The 22,973-nt window shown below is 42.4% G+C and overlaps 2 protein-coding genes across 3 annotated transcripts; both read left to right on the top strand.

The window, feature by feature from the left end:
• Positions 1-56: 56 nt before the first annotated feature.
• Positions 57-4,734, top strand: mettl9 (methyltransferase 9, His-X-His N1-histidine; the record flags this gene model as incomplete). 2 transcript variants are annotated; one of them, XM_084323340.1, is made up of 6 exons in its annotated part: positions 57-200; positions 420-581; positions 835-1,025; positions 1,229-1,438; positions 2,744-2,928; positions 3,895-4,734. In XM_084323340.1, 5 exons carry the CDS (start codon positions 486-488, stop codon positions 4,098-4,100), a joined length of 888 nt encoding a protein of 295 aa, XP_084179466.1. In that variant the 3' UTR covers positions 4,101-4,734. The 2 variants fall into 2 exon arrangements, with proteins under 2 accessions (XP_084179466.1, XP_084179465.1); XM_084323339.1 differs by lacking the exon at positions 57-200 and having other exon boundaries at positions 405-581.
• Positions 4,735-5,109: 375 nt separating this feature from the next.
• Positions 5,110-22,402, top strand: kdelr2b (KDEL endoplasmic reticulum protein retention receptor 2b). The gene is made up of 5 exons (XM_084323307.1): positions 5,110-5,416; positions 8,483-8,583; positions 11,523-11,681; positions 17,425-17,677; positions 20,868-22,402. The coding sequence occupies exons 1-5, from the start codon at positions 5,326-5,328 to the stop codon at positions 20,900-20,902; spliced, it is 639 nt and encodes a 212-aa protein (XP_084179433.1). The 5' UTR covers positions 5,110-5,325; the 3' UTR covers positions 20,903-22,402.
• Positions 22,403-22,973: the final 571 nt, after the last annotated feature.

A 22,973-nucleotide genomic window follows, 5' to 3' on the forward strand; every position in this document is an offset into this window, starting at 1 on the left:
TTAGAAGTAACACAGGAAGTTGTGTACACGGAAGTAATTTCTTTGTTGTCAAAAGTTATCAGCAGCGAGCGAAGCTGTCAGACTCGTGGACCATTTACCTACTCAGTACTCACCCGAATTAGACAATTTACTCAACGGATTAAAATGATAAATAAATAGTATGTGGATTCCACACCCACTAAAGCCCACCACACCCTCAGGTTTGTGTATTTGTTGTGTTTGGAACTGACGACATGCACTTACTTGCGTGTCCGTTTACAATAGGATACCATTACTTCTGCCATCTTCACATTACACCCCACTTCTCTGCTTGTCTATCCACTGGCCAGTCTCTGTCTGCTGCTTGGGTGGCAACCGTTTCCATAGACCAGCTGGGTATCTATTCTGCTGAGTTGTTGTCCATTATGTGTCATCTACAGCTGAGGACATTGCTTTTTGTAGCGTGGGTGCTGGGCTACATCGCATTCCTACTCGCCATTAGAAGAATGTGGACGGGGAAGTACGTGCGCAGTCCACTCGCCCGTTCAATTTTCATGAACATGGTGACCGAAAGCGAATCGGCCGGACTCGAGACACAAGAGGTATGCATTACTAGAGGTATACATTACTATAGGTATGCATTACTTACTCTTATCTGGGACTTTGTCTGAAGACAGCTCTGAGAGAACCAGACTGACTACATTCCTGAATTCTCATGTAAGGCTTTGAAACAATGTTAGGTTTCTGATGATGGTGACTTGAGCTGTTATGGTCTCGAGGTGCTGGTGATGATGGTTGTCACCAGTGTCTAGAGAGAATAAAAATCAAAGCCGGTCTCTTCTCTTTTCTCTCTAGTGGTACCGGTGTTGTCCTGACCTGCTGGGGGAGACGGTGCAGCCGTTGTTTGTCCAGAGTCACCTCGACTCAGACACCCAGGCTTTTCTCACCCACAGTGTAGAGAAGTCTGGTTGGCTCTTCACTCAGCTATACCACTCTTTAGTATCATCCATCCTTAGCCCACTAGTCTCGCGCACCTCCATCAATGGGTAGGCTAATGCAGATCTTTCCCTCTTTATCGCCACAACTTCTCCTTTGTATGCATAGTTTTTGACGTGTTGTAGACAATCTTTTATTGTTATTATGGTAGGCTTGTCTTGTCTAGGCATGTGTGACTGCGAGTCCTTTGGATTGTTAAAATTGTGTGCCCCTTATACACCCACCTCACTTGCTCTCTCATCTGTCTCATCAGGTTTCTGGGTCGAGGCTCTATGTTTGTGTTTTCTGCGGAGCAGTTCCAGCAATTGATGCGAATCTCACCCGACTGGAAGTCGGAGAGACTGCTGGACCTGGGGGCAGGGGATGGAGGTGTCACAGAGGTCATGGGAGCCCATTTCAAAGAGGTCTATGCCACGGAGGTCTCACCACCAATGAAATGGCATCTCCAGAGGAGAAAATACAGGTGAGCACTCATTTGGATTTATAACTGTGGCCCTGTTCAGACCTGGCATTAACATGCGTCTTGGGTGATCCCATCACAGGTGGACAGCTCTAAGTACAGGTGTGAATGCACCCATGAAGCATTGAGATCTTATCGCTCAGACCACATTCGGAGATGGCCTGGGTTGCATTATGTTCACATTCAGGTTAAGACCCTGCCCCCCTAACCCCCACCTTTGTCTATCAGGGTGACTGACTAGATTCTTGACCTTGGAGGAGGGAGGGGTCCTTTTTTGTCCGAGGTGGTGGCTGAAAGGGCTAGACCTCTTGGCATAGCTTCAAGGATCTCCTATTATTTGAATTTAATTTCTATGTTTTATTAGTAAATGTATGTTAATTAACCATGGAGATCTATATGTGCATAATTGATAGATATGTTCCACCACACAGCACATCACACAACATAAGTATGTTTGGTTATTATTATTATTTTCAACCTACACCCTATTTTTCTATAATTTGGCCTCATACCTACTTATTAATTCCGTTGTGTTTTCTAGGTGCTCTCCTGCTACAATTCAATCAATTTGGGCAACTGCACAAAATACAAAGAATGTACACAATGTAAAAAAAAATGTAACCCAAGTGTAAGAAATTAGATTTTCTTTTTTACTGAAATGTGTTTTCAAACATTTCAGCATTTCAGAGGTTTAAACAAGTGTACTGGTATTTGGCTGTGTTTAGGTTGTAATCGACCATGTATAGAATTATATCGACCTAAAACAGTGTCCACAAGATAAGAATAAATAAATAAATCTTGGAGCAACACTACTTAAAAAGAAAAAAGCAATTTTATTCATTAAGTATTTCATTTTAACTAATCTGGTGGCCATATTTTTGTTAAATGGAAAACCAAAAAACCATGACACCTGAACTACAGTAGATATACACAGTACATGTGGCGCAGCGGTTAGCACTGTTGCCTCACAGCAAGAAGGTCCTGGGCTCAAACCCATGCAAACATGCAACTCTGTGTGGAGTTTGCATGTTCTCCTTGTGTCTGTGTGGGTTTCCTCCGGGTCCTCTGGTTTCCTCCCACACCAAAAGACATGCATGTCCAAGGTGCTGGCATTACAACTGGAGTCGGCCCCTGGGCACTGCACTGTGTGGCTGCCCACTGCTCCTAAATAGTTAGGATGGGTCAAATGCAGAGGACGAATTTCCCCAAGGGGATTAATAACGGTTCAATTTAACGGACAAACACCTGACCACTACAACTCTACCTGTAAGACACCCCTCTCTCTTTTCTGCCTGTCTTCTTTCTCAGACTGTTGGGTCTAGATGAATGGCAGGAGACGGGTTTCCAGTATGACCTGATCAGCTGTCTGAACCTGTTGGACCGCTGTGACGACCCTCTGGGCCTCCTCAGGGCCATCAAGCGCTCACTAGTGCCCGGCACAGGAAGAGTCATCCTGGCCGCAGTGCTCCCCTTCCAGCCCTATGTGGAGATAGGTCAGTTCTGAATCATTACATGCTTGATTGACCTATCTCAAGCTCTGCCTTCTTTTCTTGATCCTCCAATTGATTTGACAACTGATTTGTCTAGTTTTGGAGATATCTGCCGTAGAGATATTTGGCATCACTCAAATACAACAGAGGTGAATGGCATTTGGTTTGTGGCGCTCAAAGCATAAAAAATAAAAACATTTGAAAAATTCCAAAGCAAAACAATGTCTTTCCAGAAATCATGACCCGTTTACTCAAGAAGTACACCCATATAATAATGTATAGAAAATAGTTCCTGCATGAAACTGCTCACAACAAGGTCTGTAGATTATCTTGAGTAACTGGGTTTTGAGTTTTTCAAATTAATTTGTTAACGAGTGCCATTCAACCCCATTGAGATATCTCTAAAACTATTATAATATATATATATATATATTTTTTTTTATATATATTGGGTGAACGCATGTGGGAAACACAATTTTAGAGATTTGTCTATTAAATCAACTAATCGATTCGTCAACAAAGTCCCAGGACTATCAGTAGACTGAGAATTTCTTCAATGAAGGACAGCCCTACAATTTAGTTAGGAAGATCACACTGTCTGGTAATTTAAGCATCATTCAAATATTTCCCCGTTAAGATATTCCTTTTTATCCCCTTGGGGAAATTCAGGCATCATAGCAGCATGGGGGAGGGGAGGTATATGTATGGGAAGGGTAATAGTAGAAAGACATAAATATAGGCAATACAATTTGATCTGAATATAAAAATGAGAAAAACAGTGTAGACAAAGGTGCAGATGAGGGTCTGTATGCCCCATCGGTTATATTAGAACATTACAATAAATAAATAAATAAATAAATAAATATTTGCTCCTCCCTGCCCTCAGTGAAGAGCTGTGCCTATTAAATCGTATACCCTGATAGCAGTATATTGTTATATCCCTAATCTTTTTGTTTGATTTGCTCCCAGGTGGTAAATGGCAGCGTCCCAACGAGAGGCTAATAGTGAAAGGCAAAACGTGGGAAGAACAAGTGAAGAACTTCTCAGACGAGGTCTTTCGAGCAGCAGGGTTCGAGGTGGAGGGTGTGACTCGGTTGCCCTACCTGTGTGAAGGGGACATGTATAAAGATTACTATGTACTTGATGATGCAGTATTTGTTCTTAAGGCTATATAGGATTAAAGGGTACCTCTTTATTTTGCTAGTCAGACATGTTTGTTGCCTATGTTCTATCCACGACAAAAGCCAAATGAACAGGCATTGAATGGTTTACACTAATGATTTGTTTGGGATCAATAGGCGGGTCTGAAGCTCAGGTAGCGACCACATTTTCCAGCCATCTTGTGTGATATACCTCTATTTTTCAAGCAAAAGAAAAGTACCCGAATGGCAAATGCCACAAACTCATCACAAAAGTGTAATGGTGAAAAGCCAATCTTCATTGACATATCACTGTGAAACTCAAGTGTCTTGTCTGTTCTATTGTGTAGTGTGGCAGTTGCTTGGTTTGTGGTTTGTCATCATTCCTTCATCTGTAGTATGTATTAATAGTGTGAAACTCTGTATTTGCAATGTATTATACCATAGGACCAAGGTACATGTTAGTGCTAACTTTTGTTGAACCCGGTCATGTTTCAAAAGACACCAATACTTGATATGAACGAGGATAGAAGCAATATGCCTTTTATGTGAACATCTTAGGTTTTTGAATAACAGTCTATTGTACTGTGAGTGTGCCACACTCAAGTGTATTGTTTGTATGTGAAGAGCGTTACTGACTTCAAATGCAAATAAATATTTTTTTCTGTGACCCTTTCTCGTTTTATGTTTAACCAGTTGACAAACGATGGGTATGGTATGGTTTTTATTCTTAATCCCCGAGGGGGAAACATGGTTTGCCACCAGAGCGAATACAAAATACACAAACAAGAAACAATAACATAATAGTACAAGTTACATAACACAGTGAAAAGAGCGCCTCTCAACACAAAACAAATCTTGAGAATAATGTCGGCATGTTGAGATAGCGTATCAGCCGTATCTACAAACCCCCCACAGTGGTCGAGGCCAAGCACTTGTTGGCAAAAGTTCGCATAAATGTGTGATAATTAATAACTAGGGCTGCTCCGCCTCGACGGGCGTTTCTCTCTCACCAGCATGCAGTTTTTCCCGGCTTGCACTGGGTGCTGCTATCGTCGGCCACGTCCCTGGGCCACGTCAAGCATTACTCGCCATTTTCCCATCTAAACGTTATACACAGACAATTGCTTATTTCGGTGTCAGCCGGACACTCAAGAGATTATACACTGTTCATCAGCGGGGGTGTTTTGGCTGCCTGTCTGAAATAGGTTTGCTCTTGCAAAAGGCAAAGGCGCCTAACGACGGCACATCTCGCAGAAACATGAACGTTTTCAGGCTAACCGGCGATCTCTCCCATCTAGCAGCCATCATCATCCTGCTGCTAAAGATATGGAAAACCAGGTCCTGTGCGGGTGAGTAACCATAACATGCAATTCCCAAATGCTTATTATCTTGATCACGGATGTCTTGATTTACATCAACGATACAATCATCTCTCCCTATCGCATTAGCTTCCGATATATCTGTTATGTTAGCTTAGCTAGCTAACATTAGCTTAGCTGGGCTAACTAGCTTGCCGTGTCATCAAATCGACTACATAACACGGCCTGTGTGACGAATAACGTTACTTTTATGGGACAATAATTAGCATCGGATGCCAAAGAGACCACTGTGCGGGATAGCTAGCTTACCAGTTAGCGAACGTATTATGTTGACAACACAGTTGTCTGCCCGATTTAAACAGTTGCTTACGGTGGCAGTCTAGTTAGTTACTAACCCAGTAGCTGTGGGCCGTGGTGGGGACTCGCTCTCATTGTATTGAGTGTTTGTGTGTCTAGAGGGCGAACCCTGTGTGTGTGTGTGTGTGTTTGCCATGATGCCCCAGTCAGTATCCCCGTTGCGGTAGAACACTGTGAGCTCCATGACAGGTTGTTGCCCCCCCCGCCACTACACACATCGCCTGGTCTGACCCCTGACGTGGCAGCCGTGTCACGGAAGTAAAAATAGCCGGCTGTAACGTTAGAATGAATGAATGCATGAAAACTTTATTTGTTTTCAGAATGGGTACAATACAGGGGATGCAGACCAGATAGACGTTTGTCTTGTTTACATCAGGGTCCCCCATTTTCAATTAAATTAGGTAGTGCAAGTGCACAGCTAGACATCTAAAATCATAATGTGCCATAGCACCTGCGCTTCATGGTGCAAGGACTGGACTGCAGTGAATAATAATACTATCTAACTGTGTTGTCTATTCTGTTTCACAAGGATCAAAGGTTAGTGTTGCAGTGGCAATGCAAGATAGGCAGTCACGTGAGGCTTATCAGTAACAGGCAGCCTGCACCGGTGTTTCAAATCTCATCATCATAAACTTACATTTTATTGTTGAAGTTAAACAAATGAGGAATAACACTTAAGTCTACAGACATTTGAGTCAACCTAGCCCCCTTTCGTGACTGCTGATGCACGCCTTGCTTTGAATACAGCAGTCACTGGCTCGAGCTAACTAGCCATGGGAACATTCACTCTGAATCACTGGTAAATATTTTTTATAAACGGGTCAACACTGCTCAAAACGGCATTATTTCCGGCTTTGGCTGCCTGGTGCGCAACTGCGCATCATGCACCCAACGCCGGAAATAATGCAGTGTTGATCAGTTTATTAAAAATGTTTATTAGCAACGCAGAGCTTTCAAACCACCCCGGTTGTGTGTGAAACCCTCGTGCAACTGTGAGTACCTTTTGACATTTCTCTGTGATAAATTTAGAACGAACAGTTCATAAATAAGTTCAGAGTGAATGTTCCCATGGCTAGTTAGCTCGAGCCAGTGACTGCTGTATTCAAAGCAAGGCAGTCGCGAAAGGGGCTAGAGTCAACCTATTGCTTTCCTGCAAGTTATCACCCAATGCTTCCTGTCTTAACCATCTGTGTGACTGAAGAGGGGCTTGTTGCCACCTGCCAGTAGGCAGGCAGCATCTATGCCTTCTACAACGCTGTTCGGTTTCCGCGTTGCCGTTTTGCGCTCTGATTGGCCGAGCACGCGCATGAGCCGCAACGCGGCCCGCTCAGACGTGCTGCGATAAGGCTTTCGCCAGCGGGGAGAGGGGCTACCGCGAGCGGCATCGCTGCGCTCATCAACGACCCTCCGTGCTCCGGCTTTCAACAGCGGGGAGAGTATTATGGGGCTTATGCCGCGAAGCAGTAACACACATAGTTGCAATGCATCTGTCAGTCGTACTTAACTATGTGTTCACTGTTGTGTTACTGCTTCGCGCATAAGCCCCATAAATTAACCATAATACTCTCCCCGCTGTTGAAAGCCGGAGCACGGAGGGTCGTTGATGAGCGCAGCGATGCCGCTCACGGCGCCCCTCTCCCTGCTGGCGAAAGCCTTATCGCAGCACGGCTGAGGGGTGGCGATGAAGCCCGAGTCGCGCGATTTTTTATTGGTTTGTCATGACAAACCAATTACATAATCCAACATATGTGTAAAGAAACAACATATTCCAGTTAACGGTATATTTTTTTAATGATTGCTTACGGTATAAATTAGGTTAACTGGAGCTTAGTATTGCTGCCTGGCGCGCGACTCAGGCTTCATCGCCGCCCCTCAGCCGTGCTGCGATAAGGCTTTCGCCAGCCGGGAGAGGGGCGCCGTGAGCGGCATTGCTGTGCTCATCAACGACCCTCCGTGCGCCGGCTTTCGACAGCGGGGAGAGTATTATGGGGCTTATGCCGCGAAGCAGTAACACAACAGTGAACACATAGTTAAGTACGACTGACAGATGCATTGCAACTATGTGTGTTACTGCTTCGCGGCATAAGCCCCATAATACTCTCCCCGCTGTTGAAAGCCGGAGCACGGAGGGTCGTTGATGAGTGCAGCGATGCCGCTCGCGGCGCCCCTCTCCCCGCTGGCGAAAGGGCCGCGGCTCATGCGCATGCGAGCGCTCGGCCAATCGGAGCGCAAAACGGCAACGCGGAAACCGAACAGCGTTGTAGAAGGCATAGACGCAGGCAGGCATTCTGAGGGACGGGTGTATCTATATCTATGCTTGAAAACATGGGTATGACAACTGCAGGTGTATATTATTATCAGGACAGTCTAGTTACACTAAAGATAATGTTGCCCCCCCCCCCCAACACTTTGTATATCTGCAATACCAAAATAATGACAAATCTACATTTTAAGTGGAGTGGAGAGGCTTTGATATTGATTTTGCTCAGAGGTTGAATCAGTATGTATGTGTTGTTGCAAAGTCTGTATTCTCTTTCAGTAGTGAAAGAAGAGCGCTGTAGATCTGAACAGACTCATTAGTTGGTGTAACACCTTTTGTGTGTTGAGTCTTCTCTCAAAATGGAACATGATCGCAGGGCCATGCATTTATTACGACGTGCTTCTGAGGGGTAATGACGTTAAACACATGTCAAAAGATCTAATATTTCATCAAATGCATTGCTTTTGTCTCGTTGACAGGTATTTCTGGGAAGAGTCAGATTCTGTTTGCCTTGGTGTTCACCACTCGCTACCTGGATCTGCTCACCTCCTTCATTTCCTTCTACAACACCACCATGAAGGTGACACACCCTTCCATCGTCGTCCTATCCCATCGTCCTATCCTGAAGCATCTAATTTAAAATCCTCCATCCTTCTGTTATATCTAAATGGCAAATATACTCTCCCAAGACTGCTCTTTTGAATGAGTCACTACTAATGGTGTGTGTGTGTGAAGTTGACGCACCTTTATTTGACAAAAGGATTATGTGTTGTTGCAAGGAGGTGTAACGGTTGTCAGTGTTGACCTGCCATTATGTCGTGACTTAGCGGATCACATAGCAGCACCAGACCACACCGGTATTTATGAACTTCATACAAGAGTAGAGGAAGGCTATGCAACAGAATCAATGCATTGTGATCCATCAACGTGACAATTAAAGTCCCAACTGCATCGCTCTGCAAAAATATCTAAATGAATTGTAATTTGATTATTCTAATGATTTTTTTTTTTTTTTTTTTTTATCTTTTTTCCCCTCCTTTTTCCTCCGATTTTCTCCCATCCCAATGTTAGTCGTTATGCCAATTCCCAATACCCTTCCTGGTCGCTGCGCACTTACCCCCCACAGTCTGTCTGGGAGAGTGGAGGCTATCACGTGCTTCCTCCGACACACGTCTAGCCAATCAACCGCTTCTTTTCACCTGGCAGCGCGGACTCTCACTGAGAGGGTGTAACGTGTGGAAGGATCACACTACCCCCCTTAGATCCTATCCGCGCTGAGCAGACGCCCCGACCGAACTGTAGGAGTCGATGTTTACAACGACCCGGACCCACCCCTCCAGCTTTCCCACCCTCTAATACTGCCAATTGTATTAGTGTGAACGGCCAGCCAAGCTGGTGACAACGCCGGGAGCTGGATTCGAACAGGCGAATCCAGCGTCTCCGGCGTTGGTGACGAACGCAATCTCCGCTACGCCACCTGACCGCGTGAATATTAAAGGCAACCAACTTGTGTTCGGCTTTTCTCTGATTGGCTGCGCCCCCCGCGCAGGCAAGCGCAGCCGTCCCGCGTCCCAAATGAAATCCAAGGAGCAAGCGCGGCAGCGCGGGCAACCAACTTGTGTACCGTTGGGCTGCTGTTCCAACGCACTTGTGTTGGGCTGCGGTAGCAGTGGAGCGCTGCTGACTGATTATTATGTTTCGCGTTTTTAACAACCAACGGTAGATTCACTCGTCACTGTACATGTATAAACAAAGCCCATACAGTTAAGAAATGCGCTGAACTAGAAAATACATCTGGTAGTTCGTTTATGACGTTAATTAATAATAAACACTGTTAGGACTCTTAATAATAAACACTGTTACGACTATCTGACTCTTAATAATAAACACTGTTAGGACTATCTGACTCTTACTAATAAACACTGTTAGGACTATAAACACTGTTAGGACTCTTAATAATAAACACTGTTACGACTATCTGACTCTTAATAATAAACACTGTTACAGTGTTAGGACTATCTCGATTCGCGCGTCACTACTGTAACTAGAAACTGGGTGTCACTGTACATCAGTGTGGAACTGTAAGCTGTAACGTTATTTCGCGTTTTTAACGTCAGCGGGGCGATGCAGTGGTTTGTCCCCGGCTTCCGTGCACCGCCGCCGGCTCTACTCGGTCCAGCTCCAGCAGCAGCGACCGTGCTCCGTTGTAGAACGAAGCCCTTCAATGACGCGCGCTCTCATATTTTGCGAATGCATAAACTATATCTTAAATTATGGCTATGTGTCTAATATGGCTGTCGCTTATCAATGACTTCGCGACAGCCATATTAGACACATCGCCATAATTTAAGATATAGTTTATGCATTCGCAAATATGAGAGCTCTGTCATTGAAGTGGGTGGTGGCAGTGTAACAGCGTTCACCCTGATGTAAAGTAGCGATTTTTATTGTTTTGTCATGACAACCCAATTACATAATCCAACACATGTGTAAAGAAACAACATATTCCAGTTAACGGTATATTTTTTAATGATTCATTACGGTATAAATTAGGTTAACTGGAGCTGTGGAGGCTGCTTGCTGAAGAGCCAGCGGGGCGACGCGGTTGTTTTTTCCCCGGCTTCCGTGCGCCGCCCGCGGCTTGACTCGGTTCAGCTCCAGCAGCAGCAGCGGCCGTTCCTCCGTTGTAGGAAGCCCTTCAATGACAAGCGCTCTCATATTTAATTTTGCGAATGCATAAACTATATCTTAAATTATGGCTATGTGTCTAATATGGCTGTCGCTTATCAATGACTTCGCGACAGCCATATTAGACACATCGCCATAATTTAAGATATAGTTTATGCATTCGCAAATATGAGAGCTCTGTCATTGAAGTGGGTGGTGGCAGCTTACTAACAGTAGCGATTTTTATTGTTTTGTCATGACCAAACATAATCCCAACATAGATAGGAGGTGTACTGTATGTCAAATGTCGGTCATGTGGTGGAAGAGTTTAGTAGTGTCACACAACAGAACACCGCTGGTTCGACCAGCGCTTCTGCCTGCCGCCTCTCTCTTGCTGCAAGGGCGTGTGCTAGTGGATTGATTGATTGGCCGTGTGGCCAATCAGAGAAACGCTGAACGAAAAGCTGAACACAAGTTGGTTGCCTTTAATATTCACGCCACCTGACCGCCCCATCTAATGATTATTCTAAGTTTAAATTATTCTATTTTTATTTGTAAATTATTTGAGTTGTGTTTTTATTACATATTTCATACACATCGTCATTGTCACTATTTTTATTTCATGTATAAAAATTTTGTTGGTGACTGAATCAGTCCTGTCACATTTGTATGTATTAACACAAATAGCTAAATTAATTTAATTGATCTGTGGTCTATTCTGTAAGATTTTATGATGCGACAAGTCAACAGCTCTGAATAATGAAATCATTATTTGATAGAATCATTAGAACCCTTGACATAAGTGGAAGATAATGCTCAAATGAATGCTCATGGATATTTCACATTTTCCAGGTCATCTACATTGGCGCTGCGTACGCCACGGTGTACCTGATCTATGTGAAGTTCAAGGCCACATATGATGGGAACCACGACACGTTCAGAGTGGAGTTCTTGGTTGTCCCTGTTGGAGGCCTGGCCTTCCTGGTGAACCATGACTTCTCGCCCTTGGAGGTAGGAAACCTGGCGGAGAGATGCTCTTTTTCTATGTGCTGCACTCGCATGGGGCTTGACTCACTCACACTAGATGAATTATGTACGCAATTTCTATTTTGACTCTGTGTTAACTAGGGGTGGAATGGTACGCATTTGAACCGTACGTACACCGTTCGGTACGACCTCCACGGTTCGGGGCATGTGTGTGTTGTTCGGTTGCGCAAAAATGGGGATGCGCAAAAAAATATGCACATACACACACCCAGAGACAGAGTAACTAACGTTAGCCACTAACTAATGTAAACTATAGTAAAGTTATAGGCCCGACCCTTTAGCAGGTACTGGTTGACTGCGACTGATTCTATTTAACCGAACGTTAGCCGCTAACTGACGTTAGCCGCTAACCGTGGAAACGCTCACAGCGAAGTGACTCCACTACACCAGTTCCATTAGTGGAGAAGGGGGGGGTATATTGACGAGGCTTGACAACAGAGGTTCAAAGATAACTTCACATTTATTGGCCGTTTGTTTATATATTGCTTCATGCATCAGGCTTGTCGAGTAGGGTCCAGCTGCAGAACCGGAGACGAACGCTGTGTTACTGTTGACTATTTACTTCCTTGTGTGACATCACTTCAAATACGGCTACCAAGACGCTCAAAAAGCAAAAGAGAGTCGAGTAGGTAGTGGTACTATGCAGACTTGCAGTGGAAAAGCGGCATAAGAGAATATATGTATATATTTTTTTGAACAAATGTTTTTTTTTTTTTTTTTTTTTTTTTTTTTTTTACATGAAACAAGACAAACAATACAGTAACAGTAATAATCAACAATAACTCGCAGGACAATAACAGAAATAATAATAACAATAATGACCGTCCAGTAATTAAATCAGAATGAAAATAGACTAAAAGACATAAAAATAATAAATACAATACCATGGACACTCGCTCGCTCCCCCCCCCCCCCCCCCCCCCCCCCCTCAGGACCCCAACGTGGGCTATACATCCACTACTTCATTCAACACCAGAAAACTCCAAATTTATATGCGTTCCTTTATCTTATCCACCACAGCTATCCACACTGCGATGCTGGCTTCATTAACACCTAAAATCCGCGCAGTAGATATCTCTAGATAAATCACATCGAGATAGGTGAGAATCTATACCTTCGGGCACATTTTATCCGGTTGAATCCAGCGTGACGCTATCAACTTTTTGGCAGCTGTAAGACCCGCCAAAATGAGTCCCAATACATATGCATATATGTACCAATAGCACCGTTTGAACACAAGGAGCATCGAGAGTCAGGTCTGACCCATTAGGTACAATCGTCTAGGGGTCAGGTAAGATATATATATATATATATATATATATATATATATATATATATATATAGATAGAGAGAGAGAATGGTTCATAATGTTTCATGCAATTAAAAAGTAAATATATATATATACATTGTTTTTTTTGTGTTTATTTTAAAGAAAGGAAAGTCTAGTGCTGGTTGAGCATATGCATACTTTATGTTGTTTGCACTAAGTTAATACTTTGACAAATGTACTGTAGCCTATATTTTTCAGTCAGTTCGGTTTTTATGTGCCAAACATTATTTAAGGCAAACCGCTGTAAACCAAATCTCTCCTAGCTCTAACCGGTCACTGTCAAAATGATGTGCCTGATGTCAAACTGTCTCATTCTTTCAGTTTTTGCATGACTACGTCCTTGAGAATAACTGAAAAATTGGATTATTTTTAGGCTATATATCTTATGCTGATGTATGGTATTTTTGGAGCGTTAATAATAATAATACAAATAAATAAATAAACAACGTATACTGATTACTGAACCGAAAACCGTGACCCCAAAACCGTGATACTAACCGAACCGTGGATTTTGTGAACCGTTCCACCCCTAGTGTTAACGGTGGCTGTTTAAAGATGTATTAAAGATCTTTCTCATTTGAGATGAGGACCTTGTAGACTTCTCAATACAATTATGTGGAATAAGCAAGTCATTTAGTGTTTGAGTTTACAGTCTTCGTTCCATGGGGCAGACAACGAGGACCGCCTAGACTCAACTGCTAAATTAATTGCATATTCAATAGGGGTGCACGATATTGATTTTTTGACCCCGATATCGATACTGATAACGTTCTGCTCCTCAAGGTCGATACCGATAACCGATATATATATACCGTAATTCCTCTAATCGTAACCTGTATTCTATTAAAATCCGGGTCTCTATTAATATCCGGGTGCGCTGTTGAGTTAAGTAATTATAAGCCGGCCTCCTAATACAAACCGGGTTACTAATATACGCGTGAGCGAACCTCCTTACTTCCGTATGGAACATGGGTCGCGCGCAGCACGTAACACAACAACATCGGGACCTGCCTGGTGCTGGCTAACTAACGTGGCTAACGTTATGTATCTACAGTACTCGGAGCTGCTAACTGGCTAACGTTATGTATCTACAGTACTCGGAGCTGCTAACTGGCTAACGTTATGTATCTACAGTACTCGGAGCTGCTAACTGGCTAACGTTATGTATCTACAGTACTCGGAGCTGCTAACTGGCTAACGTTATGTATCTACAGTACCCGGAGCTGCTAACTGGCTAACGTTATGTATCTACAGTACTCGGAGCTGCTAAGGTAAAGTTACTTGATTTCACTTTGAAAACGTTGAAATGACCAGTGACCACCTGTAATTGCACTGTTTACTATTTCATACAGTACTTGGTTTCAATAAATGAACCCAGTACATTTTACTGGGTTCAAACTGACACAAAATGTTGATTTATTCATTATGATCTGTTTGAAAATTAGAAATATAGGCCTCTCTCTTATACATGCCTCCTCCTTATAAAAGCCTGGTACCCGCTACAGTTTAAGCAAATACAAGCCGGGGTTACTATTAGAGGAATTACGGTATTTATTGTATTATATATATATTTTTTTTTATGTATATTCCTGTAGTTTTGACCTAACCAGATTTATCATGACATGAGCGTTACTACTATGAACAAAACAAAGCCAAGAGAACAGTTTTGACTCTTCAAATAAAGTGACTATTTATTTTTCCAAATAAATATAATTTGAGTCAATCACAATGTCATTAACAATGTGTTTCCCTGAACAATGAGTGAACTAAAAACCAACAGGTATTGTGCTTTGTCAGTAGGGATGGGTACCGTTCACATTTGAACCGATACGGTACCGGTACCTGTGAATCGATACCGGTACCCAACGGTATCTTTTTTCTGTACTTTAGTCTCTAAAAATGTAATCTACCTACCGCAGTTGTAAAAAAAAAAAGAGAAAAAATACAAACTTCAAATAACCACATTTTCGACCGTTTTCGGCTTGCCATTGCCCCGACTGCTTTGTTGTTGAATCAAGTCAAATCCTAAGTACCGTAAGCATATATTGTGCGTGTGAACGTTGACATGAAAAAAAATAAGTAAAAAGAAAAAGTGTAAATTTATTATAATAATTTTTTATTATTATCCGAGCCATCAATACTTTTATCGGGATGACGTCATAATTGCTGATATCGGCCCGATAATTATCAACCCGATAATTATCGTGCATCCCTAATATTCAATGTAATCGTACACGGTTGAGTGAGTCCAATCCGTCGTAATTTTCAGACGGCTGAAACCCGGCCAAGTTTCCGCCGTTGACTAAAAACACACCTCTTCAAACAATATCTGAAAAATTTGCATGTTCTTGGTATCTAGGGACATCTATGGATCTCAGGGAATGTATTCCCAGTGTCAGAAATATTGTGTCTGTTACTAGGCTTGAGTAAATTGTAATGAACCAAAGGAGAATATCAATTCTCTTTTTTTTCTTTTCTTTTTTAATATTTGATGGTGAATAACCCCATGCTAAAATTGACCAGACATGGCCACTGAGCTCATTCAGCACCTAATCTAGCAAATTAATTAATGGCAGATGATTAACAGGAGGTTTTGTAGATACAGTACTGAATTCTGCCATCCGGACACATGCAATTTAAAATATGATTATAGAATATCAGGCCTATAAATTACCTTATTATGACCATGTCACACAGCTATGGATCAGACCAAATCTCCCCTTTCCAATGGCAGAGTTCAATCTGGATTTAGTATCACCAGGCGCCCCTGACAGTGCAGCAAAAACCCTGAATGAAATCTACTGCAAACTAGCCTAGCTTAGCATAAATAACTGGCTATCTTGCAGCCGGATAGCTTTCTACTGAACGCACAGAGAGGAAATTGGTATATCTTCTTGTCTGACTCTGGAGAAGACGGTAAGTGCTCCCTCCCATAATGTTGATGTGCTCCTTTAATCACCACCATAACCCTAAACTAAACAACTATTAACCCCTATGATAAAGTAAGCCTTTGCCCTTGTGAGGACCAGCGTTTAAATGTCACACACACAGACACTTAAAAAATGTATAATAATTCAAATTAAAGGTACCAGCAAGAGTAAAGGGAAAGGTCTACAGCACGGTAGTGAGACCAGCTATGCTGTATGGTCTAGAAACAGTGGCACTGACCAACAAGCAGGTGGCGGAGCTGGAGGTGGCAGAGATGAAGATGTTAAGGGTCTCTCTGGGAGTAACAAGGTTAGACAAAATCGAAAATGTCTACATCAGAGGAACGACCCATGTTGAGCAGTTCGGGCAGAAAGCGAGAGAGGCAAGACTGAGATGGTTTGGACATGTGCGGAGGAGGGAGGTGGGGTACATCGGGAGGAGGATGCTGGAGATGGAGCTGCCAGGAAAGAGGAGGAGGGGAAGGCCCAAGAGGAGGTTTATGGACACAGTGAAGGTGAAGGAGGACATGCGGGCAGTGGGAGTGACGGAGGACGACACAGATGACAGAAACAGATGGAAATGGATGATCCGCTGTGGCGACCCCTGACAGGAAAAGCCGAAAGAAAAAGAAGAAGAAGATAATAATTTCTCCGCCATTTTTCATCGGATTGCAATGCCATTTTTTGCTAGACGTTCACAGAAAGGTAGAGAAACTAACTGCGTTCTGTTTTATGGCAATAACGTTCAGGTTTGTGGGATATGATCTAGAAAAATAAGAACGAAAAAATTAACGCTAGAAGTCAGATGATTGACGGGCTGGCGTGAGCTGAGAATTATTATATATATTTTTTAAGCCCATCGAAAGCCCTGGGTCTCTTCTCTCAAAAGACTACAATCAAGTTAGGTTGCGCCAAATGCTCGCGTCTATAAGCGCCTTTTCAGACTCGATGCCCTGATATTTCTATAAACTCATATTTCACTAATAACACTTAAATCATTTGTAAACAAACGTAGTGCTGAAAATATACACTTTGACTGGGTTAGGGTCTTTACTCTTGGCTATATTTGGAGGGGAAAAAACGCAATATTAATTCATTCTGTAGAGATGAATTTATGGCGTGATATCAATCTTGTACCGGACCGATCGGGCTTAAGAGGTTAATTACCTGTACATTGTATATTGCTGTTGCACTTTACTACTACATTTGCACTCTGTTTGGATGCCAAACTTATTTTCGTTGTGCTGTATAATGACAATACATTTCAAGTTTGTTTATTATTTGTCACATATAAAATGTACTTTACGGTGAAATGCTTGGTTCTGTATGAGCCCCTGAGTGTTTGAATTTGAATCGAAATCGAAAAAAACTATCAAAGTTTTGCATCGTTTAATCATCATTGATCTATGAACTGGTGTAACCCTCTTCCCCTGCCTTCCCCGTCCCATAGATCCTGTGGACTTTCTCTATCTACCTGGAATCTGTGGCCATCCTGCCCCAGCTCTTCATGATCAGCAAGACGGGCGAGGCTGAGACCATCACCACCCACTACCTGTTCTTCCTGGGCCTCTACAGAGCCCTCTACCTCATCAACTGGATATGGCGTTTCTACTTCGAGGGTTTCTTCGACATGATTGCAATCGTCGCCGGTGTGGTGCAGACGATCCTTTATTGTGATTTCTTCTACCTGTATGTAACAAAAGGTGAGTTTTGCCGCAGTCTCTCCTTTGACTTAGAAAAAGATGACCACTAATGGAGTCTCGTCTTATTTTCCCAGTCTTACAATCTCTCAACTTGGCCAACTATAAACCGTTACAATATTTCAAAACAATGACCCCCAATATGCCGGTCCTTGGAAACATCAAAGTATGATAAGAGTAGGATGAAATGGGTGTTACAGACCACGAAAGGTGCCGTTATCTTTCACCAATGCTGCAATCATGCATTGTGCTGAGTTGTTCCTTTAACTGTTAACACATTGGGTGCCATGTAGTATGCCCATCTTTACCACTCTCTGCCAGTGCTGTAACCCTATGGAGTGGCTCACCTTCTTTGCAGGGCTATAACTTTTTAAATATTATAGCTATATCGACATTACTATGGCCCATTCAACATCGGGTATCTATAGTTCCGGATGTGGGAACGTTATATTTTTCCATTCATACATTGTCGTGTTAGTACCGTCGAGAATATAAGTGTTTTTAGACTGTATAGCAGTAATTTCTAGAACGCGCGCTATAGGCCCTGACGCGTATTATACATTATCGATTGGCGTTTCGTCCCTATATAAAAAAATTCAAATGCATATGATCGCTATACATTATGCTCCATCATGCGTGAAGGAAAGGGGTGGGGGGGGGGGTCGTTTATGATTCCTTGATTGTCACTAACTGCTTTCTTCAGTAAGACACCATACGTTGATCAGATGGATTGCAATGAAATAAATGGAGAATCGAGCTGGAAATAACGTTGGATTCCTCTTACCTCTGGCCGATGAGTCTGGAGATTTCTTTTTCCAATTATTTGATGTTGATCTGCTAGATCCATTTTCCGTTTGTATGACGCAATAAACGCCGAAAGCATATTGATTCTTGCGTCTCGAAAGCAGTGATGCCACAGATTACTTGTAAAAGTAATCTGATTACTGATTACTCCTTTAAAAAGTAATCTAAGTTACTTTACTGATTACTTGATTATCAGAGTAACTTAGTTACTTTGAAAGTAACTAGGTTACGAAGTCGTCGTCGTTCCCCCAACAGTTTTTTTTTAAACGCTTTATTGAAAGTGCATAAATTGTTTTTAACTTGTTTCTCTGCACATAACGTAAATTGTTAAACTAGTGCTTCAGCTTCTGTACCATCAAGTATGGTAAAGCAACAGTCTATGATGCTCACAGCATTAGAGCAGCCAGCCAGTGGTTTTACAAAACCAGTGTATCACATCTAACAAATGCAGGCTGAACTATTATTTCAATTATATCAACTGTAACTATTAAATTGTTTTTATAAATGTCTCTCTATAAACATACAATCAGTCTCTCTTTAACATGTAAATTAACTGTAAATCTGGCAAATAAGAGCTTTTGCTCTGCCACCATCAACCCTCCTGTACCTAGTCGAAGTGTCGGCTAGTGTTGTGATTCCAGATGCTTTCAATGCAATTGGATGTGCTGTTTTTAGCGGTAGACAGTATTTTGTTTCCTCCGCCGTGAAGTAGTGACTGAGGCTACGTTTAGACGAGCGTTTTGGGGTGGAATTCTGAACAGAAACCGCAAAAGTCATCTTGCGGTTTCACTTTTAATTTTGCCAAGCGTTTTGGGGTGGAATTCTCCGACTACGGAGCCCTGCTGTCACACGATTGGCGCATATGTCACATGACGTGCTGTGAAGACCCGCCCTACTCTGCCTCTGATTCGCAGACTGTGGATGGGGAATGTGATTGGACCAAAGCAGAGTCACTCAGACAGAGGGACCAGTCACGCCGCGGGACACATTCTTGTATTTAACCCTTTCACTGCCACACCACGTCACTCCCAAAAGAAAAACAGCTCAAAATGTATTTTTGACTGTCGAAAACGAAATAAAATACTGCATTCCGCCTGCATTATGAATTTATGATGAGATAGTAACGAAATAGTAATGCACAGCCACTTGGACAAGTAACTGCAATCAGATTACTGGCTTTTAAAGATTAACGCGTTAGATTACTATTTTCGGGGGAAAGTAATCAGATTACAATAACGCGTTACTTAGTAACGCGTTACTGGCATCACTGCTCGAAAGCGATCCCATGCACTCGAGGTGTGTATATTGATCCACGTTTCAAGATATCTCTGGCGGAGCTTTTTCCCCGATGCACAGAGCGCCACTTCCGGTTTAGAGTGGAGTGTAACTCGCCCGAAATCCACCAGGCGGCGGTATTGAGGCGTTGCAATATCAGACAGGGTCCAGCTGGCTCCCGGAGGCTTCTTGGATTAATTATGAATGCCAATAGCGAATAAAATAAATAACTATCATAAAAACGAGTTTTTATGTTATTGGCAGTATACTCGTTATTGGCAATTAATGTGTTAACAAGACGGCTGACTTTCATTTCAGATAGTACGTTTGTATCTTGTTACGAGGGAACAATATATTGATATAGCTACTGAACTTCAACATTCAGCTTATTGTCAGCAGTTCTCATGTTTAAAATGGAATGACGGCATTACTTAGTAACTACAACAATGTTATTACCTTGCATCTGTGCCTTGAAACGTTCTTTAGGCTCCTAAAATAGGCCTGCTCCGTCTGGACTTTAGTGCTGCTGATTTCCCTGCACTCTGGAACTCGCTCCCTTTATCCATTCATAACTCTCGACTCACTCTCACTTTTATTATTTAATTTTCATTATCAATAGTGCATGCATTCCATGGCAGAAAGTGAGAATTCCACAAATATGCATTGGTCTGGTCTTCAAACATTAAATTCTGTCCATGCTGCAAAGCTTAATTTCAGTATATTTTTTGCTGTTGCCTCAAGTTTTCCTTCATCCTCTCTCTGATCGTGTTGTTTTATGTTTGTCTGTTGATCTGAGGATAAACTAAATGGAGCAGACCAAACGTCTAAAATGGAGCATGTGTTGTGTAAACTTCTGAGCATTTGACCCGTCGCGATTCCAAGGCACCCGATATGAGTGTTTTTGCAGAATTCCACCGTTCTGAACTAGTCTTAGAAAACCATCAATAATTATTCCCTAATCAGACATTTGGCCTCTGAGCTGCATTTGGTGAGGCACTTCACTAGTCCTAAAAATCCATCGTCTTTTTATTTGCTCTGCGCGTTCGGTGTTGTCCCATCATGCTGTGAGCAGGAAGAGTTTCAACATCAAATATGTCCCCCTTCTCTGTTTCAGTACTGAAAGGAAAGAAGTTGAGTCTGCCCGCCTAAAAGTGCCAAAGATATGCGACTTGGCAGACTCCAAGAGGGGAGACGGAGGGGGGGAGGCACAGGACACTGCTGCCCCCCCTCTCCAACCCCGCCAGTGTAAGATGCCTGAGACAGAGAGCGACCGGGAGCTGCCGACGGTAGATCCCCACACCCTTCTCCTGATCGGTGGAATCGGAACACAATGGCAGAGGCCAAACCCATGGCCTCGGGATTTCTGTTTGATGCATCTTGCCTTAACTTTTTTATTACTCTGTAAAAAGGAAGAAAAAGTAAGAAATGTTTTTTTATACATAAAAAACAAAACAAAACGTGTACTCTCAAGATTTGACACTCATTAGTGAAATAAGAGCTGAAAAATGTAAAATTGCCTGTGATTTGGCATTGTAAGATATTGCAGCGGACTTCTTGTGGTGGGATATTATTGACTCAACTTGTTTGTAATAGTACTTGCAATCTCTTTAAATAAATGTGCTTTTGTTTTCCTAAATCCTATTTGGGGGGGAATTTGTTGGATCCCCTTAGCTTTGGTTGGCCAATTGCTCTGTTTTCTTTTTGTTCCCCCCCCCATCTGATGATCCTAGATCCTGTGTACATTCCTCTTTAGAGAAGGCCAGCTCCAGTTTCCCACCATAACCATAAAAGTCTGAATTTAGATTTGACTTAGGTATTGAATTTCTTTTGTTAAAAAAAAGGACTTTACCTGTAACTTTCAAAACTATTTTCGAGCTGCCTGTCACTGATGCCTCCAAAGAGATGCTTTCATTGAACAGCAGTGCAGGTTGTTTTCAGTTGTGACATTCAGCATGCCCCCTAGGGATGCAGAATAGCCACAGTGGAGAGATGAGAGTGAGTGAAAGCATATAATGGACCAGTCTCAAATCCCGCCCTCTTTTCCTCCATCCTCCAATAAAGGCTGTTGACTTTCCTCGGATTGGCAATGGTTGTGATTGGAGGATGGAGAAAAGAGGGCGTGGTTTGAGATAGATCCTCATTGCTGTAAATGGCTTTCTTCATTTGAGTACTCCATAACTTCACACATTGATTATATGTAAATGGTTCTTTATTGGAACACCCCATAGCTTTTTATTTTATTAGAATTATTCTCCTTTCTCATTATTCAAGGTTGGTGGTATATCACCTGTAATTAAACTTCATTGCCTGGTTCATCCGATTTCGATTTGCGCATCTAAATGTTTTGAAATTAGTAAAATACGGTGTGTGGATTATCACTGCACTGAATTGAGACCGGTCATTTATTTTTCTCTAGCTGTAGATGCCCCAACGATAAACAGTGTCTGTAGAATTGTCTACATGATGTGCATACTTTTAAGCTCAATCTCCACGTTTGTCTTTGAGAAGAACGTGATCCTGTGGGAGTGTGGGCACTGTTCAGTTGGGGTCAAGAACATGCAGATATCATTCCTTTTTTTCTTATTTTTTTTTTGTTACAAAGCATTTTTGCATGATGTTGCCGCCACAAATAAAAGATTTAATGGGAAACGAGCGTCTCCGATTCTGTGGATAAAACTACATGAAGGAAATTAAACAAACTTTAAAATAGTGTCTAGATCAGGTCTATTGACAGTTCTTACATTAACTGACATCTGGTATATAGAACTTAGAAATGATCATAACATGAAAGAAATTGGTGCAATTGTATGAAACCTTTATAGTCGCATCTTTATTGACAGTTTTTCCCCAAACTCATTCAGTGCCAAACCCAACATTTCTCGGGTTATCTTGCCAGCGGTTGAGTGCCATACCTGAGATTTCACGGGTTTTGATCCTTTGATCTTTTTTGGATTACCTTCTGGTTTAGGTAAGGACCCCCTATGTCTATTTTACCGAACCTGAAACATGTTTATGTAACGATCACAGTTCTGTGTTTTACCGGACGTAAAACATGCTTGACGAACACGATCATAGTTTTGAGTTAAAACGACCCCCCCCCCCCCTTGATGATTTTGTGAAAGCACGTTTACATGGTATATACCTTTTTGATTTGGGAGTATTTGGGGTTTCAGGGGATCAACCAGAAGGGTTTGGGCTTATTGCATATAACGAGTTTTAT

Source organism: Notolepis coatsorum, assembly GCF_963971535.1.
Source record: "Notolepis coatsorum genome assembly, chromosome: 10".
Taxonomy (NCBI): Eukaryota; Metazoa; Chordata; class Actinopteri; order Aulopiformes; family Paralepididae; genus Notolepis; species Notolepis coatsorum.

Bases quoted from the DNA above. Each gene is read 5' to 3' on its own strand.
- kdelr2b (XM_084323307.1), top strand. From the start codon at position 5,326: ATGAACGTTTTCAGGCTAACCGGCGATCTCTCCCATCTAGCAGCCATC. The intron at 5,417-8,482 runs GTGAGTAACCAT...TCTCGTTGACAG, and splicing joins GAAAACCAGGTCCTGTGCGG to GTATTTCTGGGAAGAGTCAG. The intron at 11,682-17,424 runs GTAGGAAACCTG...CCCGTCCCATAG, and splicing joins ATGACTTCTCGCCCTTGGAG to ATCCTGTGGACTTTCTCTAT.